This window comes from Boeremia exigua (genome assembly GCF_020726555.1).
Source record: "Boeremia exigua strain MPI-SDFR-AT-0100 chromosome Unknown C7974scaffold_3, whole genome shotgun sequence".
Taxonomy (NCBI): domain Eukaryota; kingdom Fungi; phylum Ascomycota; class Dothideomycetes; order Pleosporales; family Didymellaceae; genus Boeremia; species Boeremia exigua.
In genome coordinates this window covers 705,633-728,757 of record NW_025763520.1, presented here as the reverse complement: position 1 = coordinate 728,757, position 23,125 = coordinate 705,633, and the positions used below count along the sequence as shown (strand labels likewise).

General features: G+C 56.1%; 8 protein-coding genes across 8 annotated transcripts; 3 read left to right on the top strand and 5 right to left on the bottom strand.

Moving 5' to 3' along the window:
• Positions 1 to 49: 49 nt before the first annotated feature.
• On the bottom strand, positions 50 to 3,366 carry C7974DRAFT_353120 (cation transport protein-domain-containing protein). The gene is made up of 4 exons (XM_046139530.1): positions 2,848 to 3,366; positions 2,680 to 2,800; positions 1,132 to 2,632; positions 50 to 1,081 (listed from the first exon to the last, which is right to left on the bottom strand). The coding sequence occupies exons 1-4, from the start codon at positions 2,948 to 2,950 to the stop codon at positions 260 to 262; spliced, it is 2,547 nt and encodes an 848-aa protein (XP_045999987.1). The 5' UTR covers positions 2,951 to 3,366; the 3' UTR covers positions 50 to 259.
• Positions 3,367 to 3,563: 197 nt separating this feature from the next.
• C7974DRAFT_387619 (glycogen synthase) lies at positions 3,564 to 6,349 on the bottom strand. The gene is made up of 4 exons (XM_046141189.1): positions 5,972 to 6,349; positions 5,818 to 5,915; positions 3,935 to 5,766; positions 3,564 to 3,884 (listed from the first exon to the last, which is right to left on the bottom strand). Exons 1-4 carry the CDS (start codon positions 6,039 to 6,041, stop codon positions 3,770 to 3,772), a joined length of 2,115 nt encoding a protein of 704 aa, XP_045999986.1. The 5' UTR covers positions 6,042 to 6,349; the 3' UTR covers positions 3,564 to 3,769.
• Positions 6,350 to 7,193: 844 nt separating this feature from the next.
• On the bottom strand, positions 7,194 to 10,060 carry C7974DRAFT_304722 (uncharacterized protein; the record flags this gene model as incomplete). The annotated part of the gene is made up of 2 exons (XM_046137992.1): positions 7,194 to 8,957; positions 9,011 to 10,060. 2 exons carry the CDS (start codon positions 10,058 to 10,060, stop codon positions 7,194 to 7,196), a joined length of 2,814 nt encoding a protein of 937 aa, XP_045999985.1.
• Positions 10,061 to 11,250: 1,190 nt separating this feature from the next.
• C7974DRAFT_305869 (uncharacterized protein) lies at positions 11,251 to 12,405 on the top strand (the record flags this gene model as incomplete). The annotated part of the gene is made up of 1 exon (XM_046138046.1): positions 11,251 to 12,405. One exon carries the CDS (start codon positions 11,251 to 11,253, stop codon positions 12,403 to 12,405), a length of 1,155 nt encoding a protein of 384 aa, XP_045999984.1.
• A 350-nt stretch (positions 12,406 to 12,755) lies between these two features.
• On the bottom strand, positions 12,756 to 14,577 carry C7974DRAFT_431659 (F-box domain-containing protein; the record flags this gene model as incomplete). The annotated part of the gene is made up of 2 exons (XM_046144794.1): positions 12,756 to 14,220; positions 14,273 to 14,577. 2 exons carry the CDS (start codon positions 14,575 to 14,577, stop codon positions 12,756 to 12,758), a joined length of 1,770 nt encoding a protein of 589 aa, XP_045999983.1.
• A 1,591-nt stretch (positions 14,578 to 16,168) lies between these two features.
• C7974DRAFT_123990 (uncharacterized protein) lies at positions 16,169 to 18,594 on the top strand. The gene is made up of 3 exons (XM_046135213.1): positions 16,169 to 16,467; positions 16,524 to 16,581; positions 16,638 to 18,594. The coding sequence occupies exons 1-3, from the start codon at positions 16,303 to 16,305 to the stop codon at positions 18,248 to 18,250; spliced, it is 1,836 nt and encodes a 611-aa protein (XP_045999982.1). The 5' UTR covers positions 16,169 to 16,302; the 3' UTR covers positions 18,251 to 18,594.
• Positions 18,595 to 19,912: 1,318 nt separating this feature from the next.
• C7974DRAFT_306139 (alpha-1,2-mannosyltransferase) lies at positions 19,913 to 21,475 on the top strand (the record flags this gene model as incomplete). Its single annotated transcript, XM_046138065.1, has 2 exons — positions 19,913 to 20,027; positions 20,076 to 21,475. The coding sequence occupies 2 exons, from the start codon at positions 19,913 to 19,915 to the stop codon at positions 21,473 to 21,475; spliced, it is 1,515 nt and encodes a 504-aa protein (XP_045999981.1).
• A 507-nt stretch (positions 21,476 to 21,982) lies between these two features.
• Positions 21,983 to 23,113, bottom strand: C7974DRAFT_387611 (uncharacterized protein). The gene is made up of 2 exons (XM_046141188.1): positions 22,604 to 23,113; positions 21,983 to 22,537 (listed from the first exon to the last, which is right to left on the bottom strand). Exons 1-2 carry the CDS (start codon positions 22,940 to 22,942, stop codon positions 22,265 to 22,267), a joined length of 612 nt encoding a protein of 203 aa, XP_045999980.1. The 5' UTR covers positions 22,943 to 23,113; the 3' UTR covers positions 21,983 to 22,264.
• Positions 23,114 to 23,125: the final 12 nt, after the last annotated feature.

The window sequence follows — 23,125 nt, the reverse complement described above, 5'->3', positions numbered from 1 at the left end:
TTTATCATGGTGTTGGGACGAAGTGAGTGCTGAATCAATTGTGAATATTGCTGCTCGAAAGTGAGACTGCTTTGGGTGGTCATTATGTGTAACACGCAATTATTCGGATGTTGAAAGCACGAGCTTGTATTGTATCATGGCAGGCGTATCCTTCATGTACACACGACTAAAATCACACCGAAAGACATTGCAAACCCGCTACAAATCTATGCGCCGCCCACGTTTTCGTATATACTGAACGCCTCCCGAAAAAAAGACTCTAGTGCTCCTTGCGCCTCGGCGCGCTAGGCCCAGCGCTGAAAGCTCCAGACAAGATGCGCTTGAGCTGCTTCGGCCTCAAGCGGTCCGCGGCAGAAGGACGGTGGCTGGAAATGCTGCTTCTTCTACTCATCCCCGTTCCTTGACGTGTCAAGCCTTCAGGTCCGTCGAAAGCACCCACAGCGGCGCTGTTGCGGCGCATGTTCATACGTCTCGTTGCATCCTCGTTCTCCTTCTGATGCAGAGTCTCAGATGGGAGTAGAATAGCGCGATCCAGAGCGTAGGGGAGACCACGATGGCGACCACGGATCTGCATGGCGATCACGATGAGCTTGGAGAGCGTTTTGAACTCCCCCGAAAAAGAGGTGTTGACGCCTGGGTAGCCGAGGCTGAGCCCGACAGTTCCGTAGGCAGAGACGATCTCGAAGAGCACAGAGAAGAGGGTGAAAGCGAAGTCATTTGTGTTCTCCAAGCGACTTCCCTCGACGATAGCGATCAGGAAGAAACCCAAAAAGACGAACCATAAATCGAAAGACAGCTGACGACGCAAGTGGTGACCTAGGTAGCTGGACGGCGTGCCGTCGTCGTCATCATCAGCCCATACGCCGAGAGACTTCTCTTCGTAAACATTGGTTTGCCGCATGGACATGGCGATTGGGAAGATTGAAATATACATCATAACCAGGTAGCTGACTTGGATGGCTGGGTGCAGTTCGGCGATGTTGACCACCGCGAACCCAGCTGTGCGGGTTGCGGCGGCCTGGAAAAGGCCATCGAGGAATCGGAACGCAGGTGGTAAGACCGTTACGGTTGGGTCGTTCAGCTGCATTGAATTAGTCCTGACCAACGGCAGGAAGTAAAAGCACAACTTACATCGAGGATGATGAAGAAGATCAAATCGATGCCGTTCAACCCGATCAACACGGCAAAAAGCCACCAATTGGCTTTGCTGGGAAACAGCAGAGTGAAGCATCGACGGGGATGGTCAAGCAGAAATCGCAGTTCTTCCCAGACACCACTGCCCTTGGGTGTGAACTTGGATGTCAGCCAAATGACGAAGCGGAGCATGCATGGAAAGCCGGTGTTTCCAATGATGATGAGGAATGTGCCCAACAGTAGGGGTAGTATAGCGAACTGGAAAGAGATCATCGAGTCTGGAGTCAAAGTGAAGCCAAGATCGTTGAACATTGATGCTGGCGTGAAGAATCCCCACCAGACAGGACTGACGTTGACATCCTCAACCACTTTCGTGTAATGCGCGTCTCGTGTGATCCATGGTGTCAGGCAGACCATTCCCAGAAGATGGAAGCCGACGAAGTAGATGACGAGGATAACGGCTAAGAGCTTCAGAGCACGGTACTCAATGCCTCCAAGCTCCTCTCGCTGCTCTTCTGTCAAATCAACGAAGTTCGAGTTACGTCCTATCGTAGGTGCCCAACTGAGGTAGGGCATGGGATCCTCTTCTTCCTCGTCTTTGTCTTTGGTGAAGAAGCTAGCGAATGTTCGAGACTTCGATCGGTTGCGAAACTGCATGTTGGGATGGAGTGCATCTGGGTCTGGCTTCCTGTACACGGATGCACCAGTCGCTGGGCGCGCAGGGCCATCGAAGGTGATGTGGTTTCTGAAGTGAGGTGCGTCTCCGTTCGCTTCGCTAACGCTCATGGAACGAGATCGTCGCGGCGCAAATCGCGGGTCGTCTTCGTGAGATGCCCGGGTCACTTCCCGTGTCAAGTCCTCCGTGACTCGTTCCGGCAACAGTCCTCGATCAAAATCCCGAGGTCCAGGAATGCGTAGGGTGCCCTCTGTCGGATGTCTGTGGCGCTGGGTTTGCACAAAGGCAATACTCTTCTCTTTGTCTGGCTTGGGCAAGGGCTCATCGACGACATCGGACTCGCGACGTTGTAACGGCGTCTTGACGGTGTCAGCCCATACAATGTTCTGGGTCTGAGCCGGCACGTTCCGCGTGTCAAGGGGGTCGACATCATCGTCGTCATCGGTGGAGCTCGGGGCCTTGCGGGGGGCAATGCCGGCAGTGCCGTTGGATTCCTGGAAAGCGTGTTCGTCCTCAATCACCCCGCCTTCGGCAAATCCGCTGGCGGTCCGCTTGACATTGATTTGGCGATTGCCCACGGCGCGCTCCTCGTCGCCCACGTGCCTGTTGTGCTCCTCCTTCATCTGGCTCTTCCTCTTAGAGAGAGTGCGGGTGCGGGTGGCGCGCATGCTGCGGGCTTCGAGCACTACGCTCTGGAATCGCTTCTCGAACCAGTACAAGCGGATGAAGACGACGAACGTGTTGATGAAGATGGGCGTGCAGGTGCAGGTGATGAGCATAACCGCGACTTGCTGGTACAGATGCAGCTGGTTGACGTCGATTCTGAACGAAGTCAGTGGCTGCCGGCCGGCCCTACAACGTGAACCTACGTGTTCAGCCCACTCTGTGTTGCGGCTCCACTCGCGAAGAAGAGCGCATCAATGTAGTCCATGTTTCTGGAGCCGTACATGATGATGGAGCCAATGATGGTCATGACGATGATGTACGTATCTGCTGCCAGTCAGCTATGGCATTGAGTAGCCGTTGAGACTACATACAATGCAGAGTTATAAAGTTCATCTTCGGCCTGAATGCAGCGAAGAAGCCCGGCGTATGATCCCTCACCCAGCGCCCTGCGGTCATGATGTGACCGGCGAACATGTTCGCGACCGTTCCGCCCTCCGGCCTGCAGGTAGTGTCGGTGGTGTGCGCGCAGGCAAGCGCTGGTGAGAGGCGCGGAGCGGCGGATCTCTCAGAATCTGGGTCCAGGAGATTGCCCGGCGCGCAGCGCGTTCAGCCAAGAATCCAACGGACCGACCCGAGTAGCGTGCTGCGTGAAGTTAAAAGTGGGTGTAAATGCATGGTGAACGGGGAAGAGAGCTGGAGGGTGGAAAACCAGGGCGGGTCCGGGTAGGCTGCGGTCGAGTGAATGAGCGCGGTACGGGGTGGACTCAAATCGTCGAATAATCTCCCACTTGGCGTCATCCGAATTGACGGGAATCAGCGAGCCTCGGAGCTTTGTTTGCATATCCCTGGCACGCGAATGCACCACCCATAGGGCTCACAGCCAATTAAGCTCCAACAAGCTCCATCTGAAACAGCAAGGGCACGGCCTGCATGCGAAAGGAGAGTTCCTTATCTCGTGCGACCAAGCTGCTGCGCCTCGCTGCCATGCTGCTGCACCTGTTCGCCTGCAGATGCACAACCCATCCGTTTCGGCTGACAGCGTGCACCCGGGTCGTTTTAGTTTCACGTTCTTCGAGAAGCACGCCAGCACCCGGGCGCCACCCACGTGGTGCCCGCACGCAGGGATCAAAGACCACTGTTGGGTTCGACATAGTATTGACAGATCTGGTAGTACATCGTAACGCATCGCACGAGACTCTTCATGCAGTAATGATGGTGTGTAGCAAAACGGAAAGGAAACAACATATGATAGACAATGCAACGTCTCGCACCCAAGCACCTCCATATACATCCTTACTCTGCCCCATTGGCCTTCTCCAGTGTCGGTGTCGCGGCTCCGGAGCCGTTGCCCTTCTTCGGCTTGAGGGTGAGCGGGAACTGGAAAACTTCGTCCGTCTCTTCCTCCTCGCTAGATTAATGTTAGCGACTGTCATATTCAAGAAAGACGTGTGTACTTACGGGAGCTTCCACGCAATGTAGTCTTCGGTGCTGAGTCCTTCGCGACCCTCCTGCAGCGAGGCGAAGTCGCCGGGAGTCATCATACCCGAGCGGTCTCGAGGAGACCCAGGCTCTGACAATGGCCTCGAGATCTTAGCCTCGTTAGCGCTGAAGAAGTCGGGCTCATCGTCGTCCTCGTATGCGTTCGGGTACGCTCTCCGCAGCGCAAGCTGTCGGGCCTTGACGTATTCCAGGCCCATGCGCTTCCAGTCAAGCAGGTCACTCAGACGCTCGGTTCGGTTGCGCTGGTTGATACGCTGGCGCTTGCTCTTCCTTGTGAAGTCGAACATGAAGTCGACAAGCTGGTTGACCGAGTCGTCGACGCCCTTTGTTCTGCGGTCCACGATGTAGATACCATAGTCCTGAGCGTTCTCAATGAGCTCTTCCATATAGCAACCGAAGCCTGACAGGTTGGTTGTGATGCTAGGAACGCCCATGACCGTGCACTCGGCGGGTGTGTAGCCCCATGGCTCGTAGTATGACGAGAAGACACCGAGATGTGTTCCGCGGACGAAGTCGTCGTAGTCGAGGGGGAGGACTGGGTTGGCAGAGTTCAGGAACTCGGGGTGGAACACAACCTTGACACGGTCTGAGGGGTGGTTGAAAAGCTGACATCTTCGGAGCTGGTTCAGCACCGGGTCCTCTGAGTCGTTGGCCATGTTGTGTGTGACAATAGGTGGCAGGTTGTGCCTCTTCATGGCGTACAGTCGGCGACGAAGCAAGATCTTGTCCTGAGGCGAAAGTAGATCCTTGTCCTCGGGCAGCTCCTGGCCTTCAGTCCAGGTCAACGAGCGCTCGAATAGCTTCTTGGCAACGTTTTCAGCAATGTTGTCGACAGTGTCGTGCAGGGACTTGATGACAGCTTGGCCCTTCAGCGAGTCTACGGACAGCGAAGTGGTCTGCGCAGGCAGAATGATGAAAGCCACAACAGTCATGTCTGAGTTCTCGTTCTTCATCTTGTGGTTCAATCGAGCCAAAGACTCGATGAACATGTCCACACCTTTGTTACGGTATTCGTATCGTCCGGCCGTGAAGAAGTAGAGGGTCTTGTCGGGGTCGAAATCGTTGTGACCATAGAAATGACCTCGAATGAAGTCATTGATCTTGACCTTGGACTGTTGGTGCAAGTTCTGGAACTCGTGAGTAGCCGAGAATTTCTTGACGTTCAGACCGTTGGGCAGGACGCCGTCGGGCTTGCGCTTCAGAAGATGCTCGCTCTCGTAGGCGGTGATGTGAGAAACGGTGGTGAACACATCAGCCGAATGTGTTGCTGCGCGTTCTATGCAGTAGCGGTGGTAGATACCACGCTTTCCAGCCTCAGCATCGACGTCGAAGTATTGCAGGTTGTTGTAGAAATCGACCGAGCCGGCGCACAGGTAGCGGCCCAGGAGGGTGGCGTGAGTGGTGAAGATGGTGGTCACGTCAATGCGGCGCTTCTTGCAGAGAGGCACTGCGACACCGGCGAGCCACTCGTGGAATTGCACGATGATAGCGCGCTTCTTCTCGTGGAAGGTGTACTCGCCCAAGAACCATGCGACGAGGTAACCAAACACAATGGCCTCATTGGTCTCGGAGTCGCCAGGAGGCGAGGGAATACCGGCCGAGGACCACAGGTCGCCCTTCCACTCGTCGAGCCACCTGTAGCCTGTGCCGGTGTCGAAGAGCAATACACGAGGAGCGCCGTCAATGAGCCAGCGCCCGTACAGCATCTTGATGCCCCGCTCGTCCATCGACTTGATGGTGGCTATCAGAGCGGGGTCCTTGGGCTCGATGGGCTCGACTTCGACTTGCGCCTAGGGGTGGTCAGCAGAGGACAGCGACAGCGTGGCTGCAATTGCGCGTACCGAGGCCCTGTTCCATGGTCCGATCAGGGTGTAAGCTGCGCCATACTCGGCCGTGGTCACCTGAGCTTTTGACTTGAGGACAGAGTAAATGCCGCCCACTGCGCGCAGGTCAGTACGTGAAGCGTGAGCGGGGAAGCTGTTCGGCAGCTCTCACCTCTGTTGGCGACCTCGGTCGCGACCTCAAAGAGGACGTGATTGCTGACGTCTCTTGCTTCTGTTGCCATTGCGTCTGCGAGGATGTTTCCAGCGAGGTGTGGAGGGCTGCGCAGCGGTTTTGAGGGAACAGCTGACTGAGGGTCCCGGCGACTAGCAGAGCTTCGAGCTCGAGGCTGGAGCTACTGCAGACGGCACTAGACAAGCGTGGAGGTGATCCTTAGTGTTGGGATCGATCTGGCCGCGTTGCGCACGTTGAGGAGCCGCAATCGGATTGACGAGGAAAAAAAATAGAGTGCTCCAGGTTTAGAAGAGCGGATGGGCGAGGACAAGGTGCATTGAGCTTCAGTGCCGTCTGCCGCTCGCTGGGAGGTTGGGTCTATTGGCGTTCCAACGGGCCCAAGCTGTGCCATCTGACATCATTCACGAGATCAGTCGACGCCATTGCCCAATCGCAGGCCCTTGCCCTGCTTCTGCGCCAACTCCACACACTCCAAACTCCACACACTCCACAGCGAGACAGCCAACTTCCCAAGCAAGCAATATTCCCTCTCGCCGCGGCCCGTGAGTCTGCGACGGGGGGCAGCCTCGGGCAGGGTTTGTCGTCAACAGCTCAACAAACTGCCCGTGGAAATGAAAGCGGAGACTCGACCGAACAAGCCGGCATGCATCGCATCTTCAGCGGTTCGCCCATGTTGGAAGCACCACATGAGCAATGCTCACGAGCGCCCAGCCAATGCTTGCGCAGCGGACAGCTGCATAGGCCCGTCCTACCACCGGTGATGCGGGGTCGGGGTTGACGTCTGGCGTTGGCACACGCCCTCCGCTAAGAGCTGGTGGAGAAGTGGGGAATGGAGGTGGGCCATGTGAAGAATTCAGCGCCAGCTATCGTAGCGCGTCGGGTAGCTAGCGACTTTCAGTGGTTAGCGTTTGCATTAATTCTATGAAAACCGTGGATATGAAGTGGCACTGTGGTACATAACGTAGGCCGAGAATCCACCCGCGGGGGATAGCTGCAGCCTCAACCGCTGCAAAACTTCACCAATGCCCGGCACCCTGTGTGACAACAGACGCGAATACGATCCCAACAGACAACAACCCCCAGACATGGGAGGCCCCAAACACCACCACTCGGGATATTGAACACCTAAAATGCTAAGAATGACACCGATCACTCATCATCGTCCTCGTTCTCTTCCTACCGTCTGCACGCTGATCAGGCGCTACCTGCCGGAACGGTCAATGGCAGGCGCGGCTGCGTTTGGAATGCTCGCTAACAGACTGCCCGACTGGAACTGTCGCTCGTCTCCAAAATCCAGCATAGGCCCACGTGCCTTCGACCCATCCATGACTCCTCGACCGACCGCTGCATGACCCTGAGCATACCCAGCCTGCGACAACAAACCGCCAGTGAACGCTTCCCGGTCGTCCTGAGGTGCACCGCTGTGGTTGTTGACAGTGTAGGCTGCCAATGGCTGGCCACGACCTTTCAATGACTTGGTGCGCTCGTTCGGCTGCGGAGCATAAACAGGGCGGGGTTTCGCGCGCCAATCTGTAGATGAAGGAATGCTGATGGGCTCCTCCATGGACGTGGCGCTTTCTACGAGTGGACCTGCATTCGCTCCTGGGTGGTATCCTTTGCCTTGTTTGGAGAATTGTGGTGGAGGCTTATACTGCGGTGTCAGGTCAATCAGAGGCTGTGGCATTCCGGGCATGCGTTTGGAGGCGGTGCGCCGAATATCGCTAGACGTTCTGCGATGATGGCTGCTCCGCGTAGAAGAGCTGCGATTGAGGCCAGATCCGCTCTGCACAGCTAGGTGATCCATATTGCTGATTAGCGAAGGACCCTCCGTGAAAGCACCATTCTGCCTCTGCTCGCGATCTTGCGCTGCCTTCTGACGAGTTGTGTAGGTCCTGCCGAGAAGCCCACCAGAAGCGAATGTTTCTTCCTCCTGCGATTTTTGACTGTGCGTCATCGAACTCTTACGACCGTTGTCCTCAGGGGCACTGTTTGTTGCGAGCGCAGCAAGACCACGACTGAGAGGTGGCGGCTGCTTGACGCGAAGAGATTTCCTGGCATGAATGGCTTGTGCACCTCCAAGCTTCGAAAGTGGTGCATCGTCTGGGTATTCGCCTGGTTTGTGAACTTCGATTTCGTCCAGCTTCTTGTTGAAGTCGCTCATGTCGAGGAGGGAGGTGAAAGCACCCAGCTGATAATGTGACCCAACAGACTCGCCACGGGTGTGAGAAGGAGCCCCCGGCAGTATGCCAGGTCCAACGCTGTCCAGGACTTTCTTCGTGGCCGGTGATTGCTTCAGTCCTTCACCCTTCTCGTACTTGAGGTGCCAGCTTCGCCAGCCTTGCAGAGATTTCCAGAACTTATCTGCAATGCCTCTATCGTTAGTGCAGAAGAAGTGGACATACTGCGACTCATCCGCAAAGATGTTGGACTTCTGCAGACTCTTCACCGCGAAGACAATTTTCTTTGGCGGCTTCACCCTTGCACACTTCGCTTGTGTGACGTGGTAGATGTCGTAGTCAGTGAGATGACACACATTGTCCTGGTCTCTCGCCTTCTCGCTCTTGGCGGTCACGAGCTGGCCGTCTGGTCGTAAAAGGAAGTAGCGTTTCGTCCATTTTCCTGGCTTTGATGAGTAGTTGAGCATGCATGACATGCCTTCGGGCCGCTGCTCCGGCACACCATAGGACAGCAGTTCGTCTTGGTCAATGCCGTCGATCGTTGAGTCGGTGATAATGAGCTCGTTCTGGTCGTCGTAATCCCAAGAATTCATGACATCGCGCACATATTCGTAGTTTCGTAGTGGCCGCTTGACGTCGACCTTCTTGAACCATTCCAGCGCTACAGCTGTTCGCACCGGAACCGTGTCTGTCAGAATGACGTCGGCTGACTTGAACAGATCAAGCGCAGTCGTCGTGGGTGTTACTGGCAGCTGAATCCGTTTCTTATTGAAAACAACTGTGACTCGCTGTCATATTCATCAGTTTGCTGTATTTACTAGGTGAGTAGTAGAGAACATACCCTTTCGCCACCATTGACTGCCGACGTTGGAGCATCAATGCCGAGCACCGCACCGCCGCCACCAACCAGGATAGCGTCTGGCTGACTGCTGCTCGTTTGTCTGGCCGTTCGAGGTCGAGGTTCCTGGCCGTTCGAGCTGTTCTGCCTTGTCGTTTGAGGCCTCGCAGAAGTCGGTCGCTCCTCAGTCGGAAGTGACAGGCCCTCATCCTTACGCCGCTTGAACAAGCCCAGCCCCTCGTGTCGTGGAGGCGATGTAGGAGGTGATCCCGAGGATTGAGATTGGAAAACGCGCGACTTTTCCTCCAAGCGTGCCTTATTCTCCTTCTCCAGCTTCGCCCTGCGCTCTTCCTCCTTCTTTTGCTCGACCATCTTCTGGGCCTCGGCTTTGCGCAGCTTCTTGCCGCGTTCTTTCTCGGCCTTCTCCTCGTCTCTTTGCAGTCGCAGGGCTTCGGCTGCCTCAGCAACGCGCTCAGCCTCCAGGCGCGCAGCCTCCTCTTGCTCCCGTCGCAGCTGGTCTAGTCGCGCAATCTCGGCGATCTTGGCTTCCTTCTGGGCGCGTGCCTCTGCCTCCATTTTCTCCTTCAAGAGCCGCTGGCGCTCCCTTTCTCTCTGCAAGACGACTCGCGGGTCTTCGTCCTGCGCCTGCGCATACTGTCGAGCGTCTCTGGCAGAGTCTGCGCTGTATTTGGCGGTGCGCGGGCGGGGCTGAATGTTGTACCCTGCTGGTGGTGACTGCGGCGGTGTGCTCACGGCGCGGTGGCGGGCAGACGAGGGAGGTGGCAGCGAAGTCCGGGGTAGTGGAGGGACTTGCGGGGCGGTGCTGGAGCGCTGGGGCGGTGCGTTGGGGCCGGTCGCGTGCGCGGTGGGAGGTCGGCGGTGGTAACGGCTCATGCTCCTGCCTATGTTGCTATTGGGCGTCTCGCGCGAAGCGTCTTCTGGAGCATGCGCCGCGGGCATGGCGGGCATCGGTGGCATTGGAGGTGCGGAATGCTCCTGCGAAAGTTGCGCTTGCTGCTCCTGCGTGCGTCTCACACTGCGATAACGAGACATTCTCTGGGGCGCCGCAGCTGGCGGCGCTGTTATGTCGCTTGCCATGCTGTGCGACAACAGTGCATCTGCGTTCCTGAGTGTGTATGCAAGGGACTCGGTGGTGCATTAGTTGCGGTACAAGCGTCCATAGAGAGACCTGAGAACTTTGAAAACAGTCGAGCGTGCAAGGTCAGCAAAGGGCAGGCGCAAGCGGGTAGACGGCTTGTATTCAATAAATTATACCAGAGACCAGGCGGACGGCGCATTGCTTCGCATGCCACTTATTTCAGGAGGAAGCGTTAAGGCGGCTCGACCTTGCCGGGCCTAACACTGGTCAGTGGACGGTGGACCCCTCTATTCGCTAGTGCTGGTAGGACCTCTCCTGAAAGACATATCGTGAAACACAGGCCACCTAATGTCGCCTTGAACACCATGAACACCATGAAGACCTTGGTTTTCCTCCCCGCACAGATTACCAGGGATCGTTGTGGCCACGACACGGGGCTTGTTGCATATCACCACAGCAGGGTTCTCCCCATGATCTGCTAGTTTCCTGTCGAGAAAGGCAGCTCCGTATTCAGCCACGGCTGAGGCATACCAAACAGGTTATGCTTGGCTAGCCGTATTTTGCATCCTATCAAAGAGTTGCACTGTACGGTGAATTTTTGCCGTGTTTTTGACTGGACTCGTGATCGATATGAGGAAATGAGCGCTGTTGGTGTACGACGCCTCAGTCCAACCACGCATCTCGCGTTCGATGAGCGCATTGCCAACGCATCGCTGCTTACCTCGTTATCGTTTGCACAACCGTATTCGCACCTCTGGTGTGAGCAGGCTTTGTAGATTGTGAGATGTACGCGTTCGTGGAAAGATTACCTCCGAGTATGGTGATTGAGGTGCACTTGGGCGCTCTGGAGGTCTTACCATGGCACCACAAATAGTCACAGTACATTCAGAATGAGCCAGCACGCTCACAGAGAAGCACCGGATATTACCATACAATAACAGACGGTGTCTCCTTCGTGTAATCTCCAGCTCACATTTCCCAGCTGTGCAAACGCCGCGTGGAGTGGCAAAAGTAGTTTAGCTCGCCTCGACTTCTCATTCACCTCGACACAAATTTGCAGCCAAGCATGGTTTGTTTGCTTCAACTCGTGCAATGTATTCTACCGACCTCGAGTTCCTGGCCCCGCTCGGTCTCGTTCGGCGTCATGGCTCGTGGAACGCGTGTACTCCTTCTAGCAATCCTTACGATACTCACCATCTGGTTGCTTCTCACCGCGCGCAACTTCGTCCCGTCACCTCAACACCAGGCTTTGGCCCCAGCAAATGCAACTCTTGGCTTCGGCACCATCCTAGCCGTTTCCCGCCCGCACTCCCGACGCCGCCCAGGACTCCTCTGGGCAGCAAACCTGACTGACGTTGAGATCGTCATACCTTCCCAGCCAGTATGGTCAGACGCTGATCTCGATGCGCTCCTTCACGAGTCAGAATCCGCGATCTCAAAGGGAAGTGCAAGGGCGTGGCTCGGGCACCTCAACGCCCTGCGATCGTTCCTTGAGACTGACAAAGTAACTGCACTCATCATTGAAGACGACGTAGACTTCGACATCAGCATCCGCAGTCACCAGATCCCTCTGCTTGCCTCCAGCATCCGCGCTCTACTCCGCAATGCGTCGGCCGTCCACACAGCACCCTACTGGGGTGACGACAAAGACTGGGATCTGCTGTACCCAGGCCATTGCGATGACGCGCTCCCAACCGAAGCGAATCCACTCCTCTCACATGCTCACCTAATGTATACCGACACTACAGTCCCGTTCCACTCGCTCTTGCACCCAGACACGTCTAACTTTCTTGCCTCCATGCGCATTCCGGAATCCACACGCCTGGTTCACCGTTCGTTTGCGCCGTTCTGCACGTTCGCGTATGCGGTGACTCGGCGGGCTGCTGAGCGGTTCGTGAGTGAGTACACGACGGCGAAGCATGGTGCGGATGCGTTCGACGTGCAGCTGTTGATGGCATGTCGCAACGGACTACAGTGCTTCAGCGTGGCCCCGGAGCTATTTCACCATATTGACGGGGCCAGTGTGATTGCGTCAGTGAACACTGGTGTAGACGAAGGGGTGAGTGAGTTTGGAGGCTACGAGATGGCGAGGTTGGGGAAGGGGTCGTGGAATGTGCGGTGTGGAGCTCGGCACAGGCAGTTGTGGATCGACGAGAAGGACGGTAGTGCCAGGGAGGAGGCAAAGAGTATGGTAAGGGGGATGCTAGGACGAGGAGAGGCAGAGTGCCCGATTGATTTGGTCAGAGCGGAAAGGAGCTGGAAAGGGTGCGAGTGGGGCGAATGCGGAGCGCAATCATAAGAACTGATGAGTGACTTGAGGGTCATTTCCTATGCTATTACCAAGCTAACACGGGCAGGTACAAAGGGATGATTTGAAAACTCCGACTCCTATGTACTATTAGATGCCATTCAGACGATCCTGAATGCTACGAGATATCGACGTCTGCGATCGCATGGATCGTTGTAGTCCTGAATGCTGCTGCTATGATACAGTTGCGAAATCAAAGAGAAGGGGTATTTGAGAAGTGAAAGGCAGGGAAATGCAAAACACAGAACTGATGTGTAAGATCGTTTCCGCTTGGTTTTATCCAATACGCGGGTTGCTCTATCCAAGAGCGACAGCCTTGCGGTAGCAAGGAGCAGTATAAATCATCGCCAAAGATCAGCCCTCGAGGCACGCTTATCGCGTCCAGCATGGGTCATGAAGCTTGCTCGCACGCCAGGACCACCAGGACTTCCAGGTCCGCCAGCGCTGAGGGAGTTTGAGGGACGATGGCCGAAGCCGCCGAAGCCGCCGCCACCAGCACCAAAGCTGCCAGCGCCACCGCCTGCCGTAGGGTTTCCCGCGCTCCTCGGCCTTGCATCGTTATCTGCAGGAATAGCCAAGAAACCACCAAAGCCATTAGGCACAACGATACTCTTTCGAGCATCACCACCCCACTGCGGTCCTAAGCCTCTGTGCGCTGAGTAGCTGCTGAGAGGACGCCCACCAGCCATTGATGCTCGCCTCTGCCCGGCCTCCGGAGGAATAATAGAGGTGAAGATCCACTCCAGCTCATCGAGTCCCTTCGAGAAAACTTCGAGCGGCTGATTAAATGTAGGTTGCGGTGCTTCACTGAACGGGCGGATAGGGGGTGCCAACGTAAGGATCTCGGGGAACTCGGGATCCTGGACGTACAGCTGACGCAGTCCTGGAAGACTATTTGAGAGCAATGATTTCGCCAAGTATTGGTAGTACGATGAGCCAGGTGAGTAAATTTGGTTTGTCGAGTGTGCGATGATCTCGAAGTGAAGTTTGCGCAGACTGTAAGACTCCATCGGTGGCAGAGGATCCAGAGGCAATGATGCAGAAACCGTCGCGTTGTACTCAAGTGTCCTCAGGTTTGATGCAGCCCTCAGAATAGCGTGCAGGTCTGCGACCGTGATTCCGTTGCAGTTCTTGATGACAAGCGTCTTCAGCCTGGCAGCGCACATGTGGTGTGAAAGGTATTGTATCAGACCCTGTGCAGTCAGACCGTGTACCTTTTCCAATCTAAGTGTCTCCAGGGGCGGAAAGGGCGGCAGGCCAGGCGCGTCGTGGAAGAAGGAGTCGTTCATCCAGGCGCCGCCCGTCACCGTGAGGTCAGTCAATCGAGGAAGCATACCAAAGACCTGCCTCAGTATGCTCGGTTCGATGCGCAGCTTGTTCAGCTCTACGACTCGCAGCTCCTGCCAGTAGCCATGCAGGAGCGACTCGAGTGTTTGCTCTCCGCCCTCGTTGTACTTCATCTTCTGGATGTGCGGGCAGCGCGCCTGTAGCTCCTGCCGCAGCAGCTGGCACGACTGATCGCCGTTGTAGAAGCCATCTGGGAGGTCGATGTAATCAAGGTTGGGGCAGCCTGATACAAGGCGTGCGAGATCGGCTTTGCAGGACTCGCGGGTCATGTACGGCAGCTTGACGAAGCGGACGCGTTGGCCAAGGTGCTGGTTGCCACGCACGCTGTTGCTGAGCATCTGCAGGCGCACCGTGGGGACATCCTCCGAGTCGCCGTTGCGCGACTTACGCCTTCGCTGATCGGCGTAGATTTCCTCGAGCTCGCAGTAGTGCACGGCGTCAATGCGAATACTGTTGTAGCTGCGCGAGATTAGCTTGGGTGAGCCAGGAGGTAGTCACAACGCCAACTTACAGCAGCCCGGCAGCGATGCCGTACCATGACCGCCTGGTCAGGGCGCAGTGAGCCAGGTCGCGTGTGTCACAGCTCATGCAGCCATCGTGCCCGCTATCCTCGCTGCCATCGAGCGTGTCGTCGCTCGAGTGGGGACAGACCTCCTCGAAAATGCGACGCAACACCTTCTCCGGCAGGCGCAACGTCTGGTCCGGTCCGTGGTACTCGTAGTTGGCAGGCGAGTAGTAGTCGTTGCGTGGCACGCGGAGGTCCACGCTTTTCTTCGGAATCGACTTCTTCCTCGAGAAGCGCTTGAACCAACCCATGATGCCAGATCTAGACGCTCAATCAGCCGCTGTACTAATTTATGGACGCCCAGGCAACGCGTCAGGCAGTTCAGGGCGCGGCGACAAAGTACGCGGGGTAGAAATAGTGCAGCAGCTACTCACGAAGACCCTCGCTCCGCGGCTTGTGGGCCCTGTTTGAAACGCCGCGACATGACCAGATCAACGCGCTGAATAACGCCGCTAAGACCGAGCGAGCTCTACCAAGTACAAATGACGCAAATTGGAGGGAGGAAGTACCGTCAGTAGTCCCTCTGAAGAGCGCAGTTCAGTCACAGTACGCGCTCAGTGCGGCGCGGTCCTCGTGTTAAGGGGCATCCTGTGGCCTTCTTCAACGGGACAAAGCCAACCACCGAGCAAACGCGGACGAATCGAGCCTGGTCACAACTAGCTCGTAGGACGTGTCAGCAAGGCCGTTGAGCATCCTATCACGGGCACGGCAGAGAGCGAGTAAAATGCGGATCTACTGTGCCGGGTACTGCAACAAAGAATGGATGAACGTCTCTCGCCGCGTGTGGCTGCGGGGAAACGCGTGCCAGGGGTGCCAACACCGGACGGCGAGGGAGCCGTTGAACGGGAGGCTTTGGCAGGGCGAGACAGCGTCTCAGGAGGTCAGCGTATTTATAGATCTACGCGTGGACGTCACTCAACGTGGGCGCGGACGTGGTTCAGATATATCTCTGCATGAGAGACATCCAGCTGCACCGTCGCAGGGACGCTCGTCGCCCACCGACGGCGACGGCGATTCACAGACCGAGTGCGCGACGAAGGCATGAGGACTATGCTGACACACTCGCCAAAGAGAAGCAGGGAGCTGCTGGGCGCTGCTGCGTGAGGCCCGGCCGGCGTGTCCTTGTTGAGCCCTGCACGCAGTGTGCGGCGCGGAGGACGGCAGCGCTCGGCCAGCGACGACTGGAGTTGCAGGCTGGTGTCATTCAATACTCGAGTGGAGGCACAGCGTCGCACAGCGCAGGCGCAGCACACGCGAGAGTGTTCAACAGACGCGTGCGCTGCTCAATGAGAGGCGGCGGGTGGTTTCAGATGCCAATCAAGAACGGGCAGCTTCGCCGAGCGTCCTGTCGCCGGCCGCTAAACCGCTACCCGCCTGCAGGCCGCCTCGAGATGGGCGCTGGGAGCCCGGCGAGCATGTTGTTGCAGATGCCATGTGAGAGGGTGCAAATGTACGAACCCTGTGCAGATTTGGACAGGCAACCAGCGAACGGTTATACGTGGGGCAGACATAGAGAAAGACACCTTTCCGGCCACGACGTCCACCTGCTCCGGCATTGCAGGTCCGCACAGATCTCGTCGACGTCGCCAAGTCCCATGTCTGGCGCTGAGAGCGCGTTAGCTCCTCCATCCACGTCAAGAAATCTTCTGATGAACACTCGCACGGAGCTGCTACCTCCCCTACCACATCTCCGACCACCTGTCTCATCTCGTCTGGAGAGTCTTTACCTTGTCTCGTCTCTACTGCCAGAGACTCCACCGCCCACCTCACCTCCGCGAAGCTTGAAGCTCCTTCGTCAGGTGCTCCCCGTTCACTTGCCCGCTGACGTCCGCGCGCCTGCCGTTCACATCCAGACCCAAACAAACGCTCCTTCCCACCACCTTTACCCGACGTCAGCCTGCAGCTGAGTGCAGCACCGCCCACACATCAATTCGAGAAGTCTTTCGAGCTGCTGGCCCCCCCAGCGTCCTATCATCATGGCCTCTCAAGCAACCCCCACGCCGCAGGCGCCAAACCTCGATCGCTATGTCGTGATACACGTTGCCACGACGTGCGACGAACACGGCGTGTACGTGACCAAGGACTCTGCTGAGGTCATTGAGCTCGGCTGGATCCTGCTGGACGCAAAGTCCTGCGAAGAGGTACGCCTTCCACCGCGTCCGCCATTGCGCCCGTAGCTGCTAACGCACGTCGCCAGCTTCACCGCGAGAGCGTCCTCGTCAAGCCCGTCAACACTCCCATCACTGCGTTGTGCAGTAAGTCGCCCTCGCCTAGCAATTCTGCGATGCAATTGGCTAACGTGCACCTGCAGCAAGCTTGACGACCCTGACCTGGGATCAGGTCCGCAACGCCGGTTCGTTCAGAGACGCCATCAACCGCTTCGACACCTTCGCACAGGAGCACATCCTCCCTAACAACTACGAATTCGCCTTCGTCACGCTCGACTCATGGGACCTCCGTGTCCAATTGCCCCGTGAGGCCCGCGATAAGGCTGTCGTCCTGCCTCCATACCTCCAGCACTCTCGCACATTCGATTTGCGCACCGAGTACCAGCGCTGGCAAGCACACCACCCAGAGTCACTGCCGTTCGGTTCGAGCGCCCTGACCAACATCTGTGCCGCCCTCGAGGTGGAGCCTGTGCAGTCGTCAGCTCCCATCAAACACAACCTCCCCTTTCACTTACAGGCGCTCGCCCCCGCTTCGCCAAGGCGGGCCATGGAAGAGGCTGTCACACTCGCCAGAGTGCTTCGTGGTCTTATCCGCAAGAGCCAACCGCCCCAGGAGCATCCCGACGTGCTCACGAAGCCAATGGATGCTCGCGCCGACGTTCGTGCCTTCCTTTCCGAGCGCAGCAAGGTCCTCCACATGAGCGGCCTTCCTCACGACACCACCCAGTCCGAGCTTGAGAGCTGGTTCACCCAGTTTGGCGGACGCCCGATTGCGTTCTGGACGTTGCGCACCCCTGATCAACACAAGCCCACTGGCACTGGTTTCGCCATCTTCTCATCCCACGAGGAAGCTGCCGAGAGTCTCTGCATGAATGGCCGCGCCCTGAACGAGAAGGCTATCGAAGTCTCGCCATCGTCCAGTCGTGTCCTTGACCGCGCCGCTGAGATCATCACCCCATTCCCGCCCAGTAAGAATAGGCCTCGTCCGGGTGACTGGAACTGCCCATCGTGCGGCTTTTCCAACTTCCAGCGCCGCACTGCATGCTTCCGCTGCTCATTCCCCGCCATGCAGCAAGGTCCCCAGGGCGGTGATCCTATGGGATACGGTGGCTACGGCTACGGCCACCCTGGCATGATGGGCCCTCCTCAGCACCACATGGGCGGTCACGGCCACGGCCACGGCATGGGCGGTGGCCACATGCGTGGAGGAACTGGCGTGGTTCCTTTCCGTGCTGGTGACTGGAAGTGTGGCGAGAACGGGTGCGGCTACCACAACTTTGCCAAGAACACGGCTTGTTTGCGCTGCGGAGCGAGCCGCGCGGGAGCTGCCGTTGTCGCTGACAGCGCCTTCCCTTCGCCTATGGATACTCCCTCAAGCTTCGGCATGGGCCCTCCCTCCATGGGCGGCACTCCCAATGCTGGTCCGTACGGTCCTGCTGGCTACGCTCAGGGCGGCTTCCCACCTCAGCAGTACGGTGGACCGCCAAGCCAGTACGCTTTGCCTTCAGGTATGGGTGCAGCTAGCCCCTATCCTCCCATGGGCGCGCAGTACTCTCAGAACGGCGGTATGCACTCGACACCTTTCGACAGCCGTTCCGCCGAGGCTGCCTTCAGCGCGGCTGACCCATACCCCAATCAGGGCGCCCCCAATGGTGGCGGCGACCCCTTCTCCTTCCTTTCTACCGGCTTCAACTCGCTGTCGATGAACGATGACCGTCGCAACGCTTCGAACTCGGCCAACAAGTCACCGGCGTAAGCTACTCGTATATAAGGTATCACATCTGCATCCTCGGATCTTGCACAAGCGATTTGGTATGGGATGGTTTTTTTCGGACAGGCTGGCGCTGGCAAGATTGAATTCGGGGAGTTCATCGTTCAGAAATGGTTAAGATCTCGTGGCATTTGCAGGCTACCTGGCATGGAAACGGGTCGGTGTGCGTATAGACTGGGGACCTCAAGCGATGGAGTTTGATACCTTTAGCGGATGGTGGTGTTTCGGGGTGGATTTGCAACAAAAGCCGGACAGGATAAAAGTACAGGCTCGGCTTTGCAGCGGCTACAGAGGCAGGTTGGAGCTTTGGATCTGTTAGTCCGTCCCTTCCTCTAGCTTTTTGTGTTCATGCGTTTCCTTTTCGGCTACTTGCAAGTTGAATTTCCAAATTCTCTGCATGTTATTCGATTTCATTCCTTCGATTTGCTGGCATAGCGCGGTGGGCGGTAGCGAGGCGCTGGGAGGATATCGGTTTCCTGGTCAGTCATTCAACATACTCGGTTTCAGCTTGTCCTGCGATGTATTATGGTGATTGCTTAGGTTGTCATCTTTCCTCAAGAAGTCGCGCGTCCAGTGTTGTTCGACGATGATCGGTTGACTTCACCGCTGGATCTATCCGCGTGCTTACCACTCTCTCAGTCCTTGCTTCATGCATTTTCTGCTCTCCAAATTGCTACAAAGTACACATGTTTCTCAGAAGAATGTACCCCTCCACATTAGAACTACATGCACTTCTCATGTGCCGATTTGCTTGTCGTTGTTGTTTACCTGATTGCGCAAAAAGGTGGAAACGTGTGGAAAGAGTAGCCCTGGACCCTCGCCAAGGCTGGTGTTGCTTCAAACCGGACGGGTGCCTCCCTGGACGACCACCTTTGTAGCAACCTTCAGACTGTCGACATCCGGTCACAAGATACACATTTGCGACGCACAGTAGAGGATTGCAATCTCTCAGACAAAAGAGGAATGGGCGCTTTTGATCCACATCGGCACGGCGATGTCTTACTTTGTTGGTAAGGCTCCGAAGGAATCGCCAACGCCAAGCGGTCAGCATCTTGCAACGATCAGCCAGACCACCCATCTTTCACAGTCGAGGCCGCTCCAAGAACCGTGAAATTGGATGGCTTTCGCAATCAGTCGATGGCCCCGCCGGATGCGAGTTACATGCTGTATCGAGGATGATGCCAAGATTTGTCCGGATCCGGGGGGCCTCAATGTTTCGGTAGACAACATCGTGCTAGCGATGCTGTGATCTCGTGGCGTCCTTATCGTCCTCGTACTCCAATCAGAATCGTGTAAGTCAGCCTTGAAGGATGACGACCCTTGCGTTTACGCTGATGCAGGCACCTTACACTTCAGGTTTACCAGAAGGGTCTGAAATGAAGATGATTCAGCGCACGGGTGTGGTATGCCAAGACGGAGGTACAGAAAGATATCGAGTACTCGATATCATCAGCGTGGTGCGCAGGCGATATGGCTTCCAAGCTCTGCTATCAGTCTTGTCTTTCACTCTAGCCGCCAAGCCTCCGTTTGCAACCACGAATCGGATAGTCCCGCGATCTCTCAGCCGTACACACCCTCAAACCCATTACAAAGGGAAACAAACCTTCTCTGGTGTTGTATGTTGAGCTGATCTGACCGGAAGACGTGATGTTGCTGAACTGGAAGACCTCCAAGGCGTTGCGGCTGCTGGTATTGCCAGTTTTGTTTATCATCTACTGTACCCTTGCGCAGCTCCGAGATCACAGTGACGCAACTCATTACAGTCTCTCCCTGTGGGACAGTAAGAACAACACTACGCCGATCAGCACAGATACCGCCACAGGCGCAATTAACATCACTGCGGCGAAGTCAACTTTCAGCTCGGAGGTGAAAGACTTCTGGAAAGAACTTGCTCCTGCCCTGGAAGATGCGCGTCCTCGATGCTCCGCCATCAAGGTCGACGAAGGCAATCCAACTAGCCTAGAGACTTCCTGGCAGCCGCTGAATATCTCCAAAACTCCTCCACAAAGATTAGTGGACTTTACCGATCAACACGAGATCGCGTTATTCAAATCTCACTACCGCATGCGTGCTTCATCGCAGCGTCTTGCGCCGCGCCTTACTTTCTCTCGAGGCAAGCAAGGAATCGTCACGACTGCAAATGCAAAGTACATGCCTATCTTCCTGGTGTCGCTCCGCATGCTACGAAGGACCGGTTGTAATCTCCCCGTGGAAGTCTTCATAGACGACTGGACCAAGTACGACCCAATCATCTGCGAAACCGTTCTCCCTTCTTTGAACGCAGCTTGCGTGGTTCTTTCTGAGATCTACGACACTGCTCCGGGGATACCACAGCCCACCACCTATCAGTACAAACTCTTCGCGATTTTGTTCTCCTCCTTCCAGCATGTGCTCTTCCTCGACACGGATGCCTTTCCTGCACACGACCCAACCCCTCTCTTCACTACCGCTCCATACACAACTCACGGTCTCGTTGTCTGGCCCGACCTCTTCGGCTTGACAATCCATGAGCACTACTACCACATCGCCGCAATTCCATACGAGTCGCCCTCCGCTCGCCCCTCAACAGAAAGCGGTGTCGTCCTGCTCGACAAAGACAAACATCGCGAGTCTTTCCTGATGATGATGTACTACAACTACTTTGGCCCAGACTACTACTACCCTCTCCTCTGCCAAGGCTCACACGGCGCCGGGGACAAAGAGACGTTCGTGCAGGCCGCCATGGCCGTCGGAGCACCATGGTACCAAGTCCGAACCGGCGTAACAGCCGTAGGATACCACGACGCAGGAGAATTCCGGCTAAGCGGCATGGCACAATCAGACCCGCGAAGCGACTTCCTCTACAAGCCCCCGACCAAAAGCCACATGCACCCCGAAAGCATCTGGGGCGCCAGCGACATCGAAAATGGCGCAAAGCACGACAAGCCCAAGCCCATGTTCATCCACCAGAACATGTTCAAATTCGACCCCTCTCGCATCCTCTCCATGCATCTCACGACGGCGAAGACGAAGGACGGGAACTACACACGTATCTGGGGCAACGCAAAGGGCACAATCGAAACGTTCGGATACGATGTCGAGCGGCGCGCGTGGGAGGTCATGATCGAGGAGGGCTGCAGACTCGATATGCACAGCGAGTCCTGCGTCGAGTTACGGAAATACTTTGTCACGGTGTTTGGTGCGCTCGACGGTATCGACCCGAAGAGATAGGGGGCGGTACGAGCTGTGGATGTTCATGTTATTCAGTATCAGCACACTCGACGAAACGCCGAGACTCGGGCACAGAAGTGGGGATGCATAAGGGCTAAAGGTTGCACCTAGTCTTCCACTGAATCGGGTGGCGATTGTAAGAGAAGCCTTTTGTAAAAGTATGTGTGTCAGTTCTTACATGGCAGGTACTGCGAGGCTCTACTAGATTGATGAGAGGAGATCAGGGCTGGTCTAAAGATGGGCGGGGTAGGGGATACGCTCGGGGTAGAGTTGGCTACAGACTATTATCTGGTGGCGAAAAGACCAGAAACAGGCTCGCGGAGGCTGTCACGAAGCCCATCTCAGTACACTTGCCATCTAGTATCTGTTTGTTGCCAATTCTGGCTCAGGGGAAGGATGAACCAGCAGATGAATTAGGGAGTGGAATCGAAGACAACCATGATGAGGCTGCCACATATTGCATTAGAAAGACAAGCTATCAGCAAAGAAACGAACTCGCATCTGCCAGCCCCCGATGAGGTACCGCAAGTGAAAGCCAGTGTTTGTGTACAAAAGAAAAAACTAGCATCTACCAGCCTTTAATGATAAGGCCTGCAAATGAAAGCTATGGTTTTTCGTATAGAAGGAAAGAGCAATGGAGCTCTCACACCCAGCACCACAACCATAATCCGCTTCATCCAAATCGCTCTGAAAATCCGACAGCATCTCGATAGAGCGCTTCTACGGTAGCCGGACTGTTTCTCAGGACCTCCGAATGCGCGTTCCATTGTCAAAGTAGTGCACACTTCTTCAGTGTCGGCTTGACGCCATCCACGTCTGTCGAATGCCCTCAGCAATCCGTGACAGCACCATTGCTACCACAACGGCTACAGGCACAGCTATATTTGGCCGTATAGTAACATGCCATCGCTGCACAGCGCAGAGACCCAGCGCTGCGAGTATGCTGATAATCAGCAATGGTGCTCGAAACACACTTCTGCGAGTGTGCTGGTATAGGCCGATCAGCGCGTATCCGTATATCGTGCAACTCAAGGCAAATATCGGTGCGGTCGGGTGCTGTATCTATCGTAGTGTCAGTTAATTTTCCACAACGTTGCTTACCTAACTCTTCGCAGAAGCGACACGTACCTGGTTAATGATGCTGGATTCACTGGCCTGCGGGTCTCGGTCGGAGCGATAACTCGTTACTGGGAGCATCGTGCAGCACCAGACTACCCCGATGGCACACGCAATCAGCCAGCTGGATTTGGCATGCATTGCATTGTCCTCATCGTTCTCCGTATGGTCGTCGAGCCTTCGCTCGGTCTTGCACCGCGGCGAATCGTCAGTGTTTCCGAGGAGTTGCTCCTTCATCTGGCACGGCTCCAAGGCCGGAGAAGATAGCAAACGCCGTTCCTCTCCGTTTTTCGAATCTGGTACCCCTTCGAGCCATAACGCTAGAAGTGTTTGGTAGGAACGAACAGACATCACAGTTCCTGGTAAGTTCCAATGTATTCAGCAGGTCGAGTGTCGTCGAAATATCGGGAATCCAAAATGGAAACAAAATGGAAGTATGCTGTTTACTGTTGCAAGAGGGGACTGCTGAGGACGGCTGTTACGAGAGGGAGCCCACAAGGCTGAAAAGAACAGGAGGACCTCAGAAGGCTGAGT

What these genes read in the sequence shown, in the direction of transcription:
- C7974DRAFT_387611 (XM_046141188.1), bottom strand. Translation starts at nt 22,942, where the DNA reads ATGTCTGTTCGTTCCTACCAAACACTTCTAGCGTTATGGCTCGAAGGG. An exon ending in AATCCAGCATCATTAACCAG is followed by an intron (nt 22,538 to 22,603) that starts GTACGTGTCGCT and finishes ACACTACGATAG; the next exon opens with ATACAGCACCCGACCGCACC.
- C7974DRAFT_123990 (XM_046135213.1), top strand. Translation starts at nt 16,303, where the DNA reads ATGGCCTCTCAAGCAACCCCCACGCCGCAGGCGCCAAACCTCGATCGC. An exon ending in ACGCAAAGTCCTGCGAAGAG is followed by an intron (nt 16,468 to 16,523) that starts GTACGCCTTCCA and finishes GCACGTCGCCAG; the next exon opens with CTTCACCGCGAGAGCGTCCT. An exon ending in TCCCATCACTGCGTTGTGCA is followed by an intron (nt 16,582 to 16,637) that starts GTAAGTCGCCCT and finishes GTGCACCTGCAG; the next exon opens with CAAGCTTGACGACCCTGACC.
- C7974DRAFT_353120 (XM_046139530.1), bottom strand. Translation starts at nt 2,950, where the DNA reads ATGTTCGCCGGTCACATCATGACCGCAGGGCGCTGGGTGAGGGATCAT. An exon ending in GAACTTTATAACTCTGCATT is followed by an intron (nt 2,801 to 2,847) that starts GTATGTAGTCTC and finishes GACTGGCAGCAG; the next exon opens with ATACGTACATCATCGTCATG. An exon ending in TCTTCTTCATCATCCTCGAT is followed by an intron (nt 1,082 to 1,131) that starts GTAAGTTGTGCT and finishes AATTCAATGCAG; the next exon opens with CTGAACGACCCAACCGTAAC.
- C7974DRAFT_387619 (XM_046141189.1), bottom strand. Translation starts at nt 6,041, where the DNA reads ATGGCAACAGAAGCAAGAGACGTCAGCAATCACGTCCTCTTTGAGGTC. An exon ending in GACCATGGAACAGGGCCTCG is followed by an intron (nt 5,767 to 5,817) that starts GTACGCGCAATT and finishes GACCACCCCTAG; the next exon opens with GCGCAAGTCGAAGTCGAGCC. An exon ending in TACATTGCGTGGAAGCTCCC is followed by an intron (nt 3,885 to 3,934) that starts GTAAGTACACAC and finishes ACATTAATCTAG; the next exon opens with CGAGGAGGAAGAGACGGACG.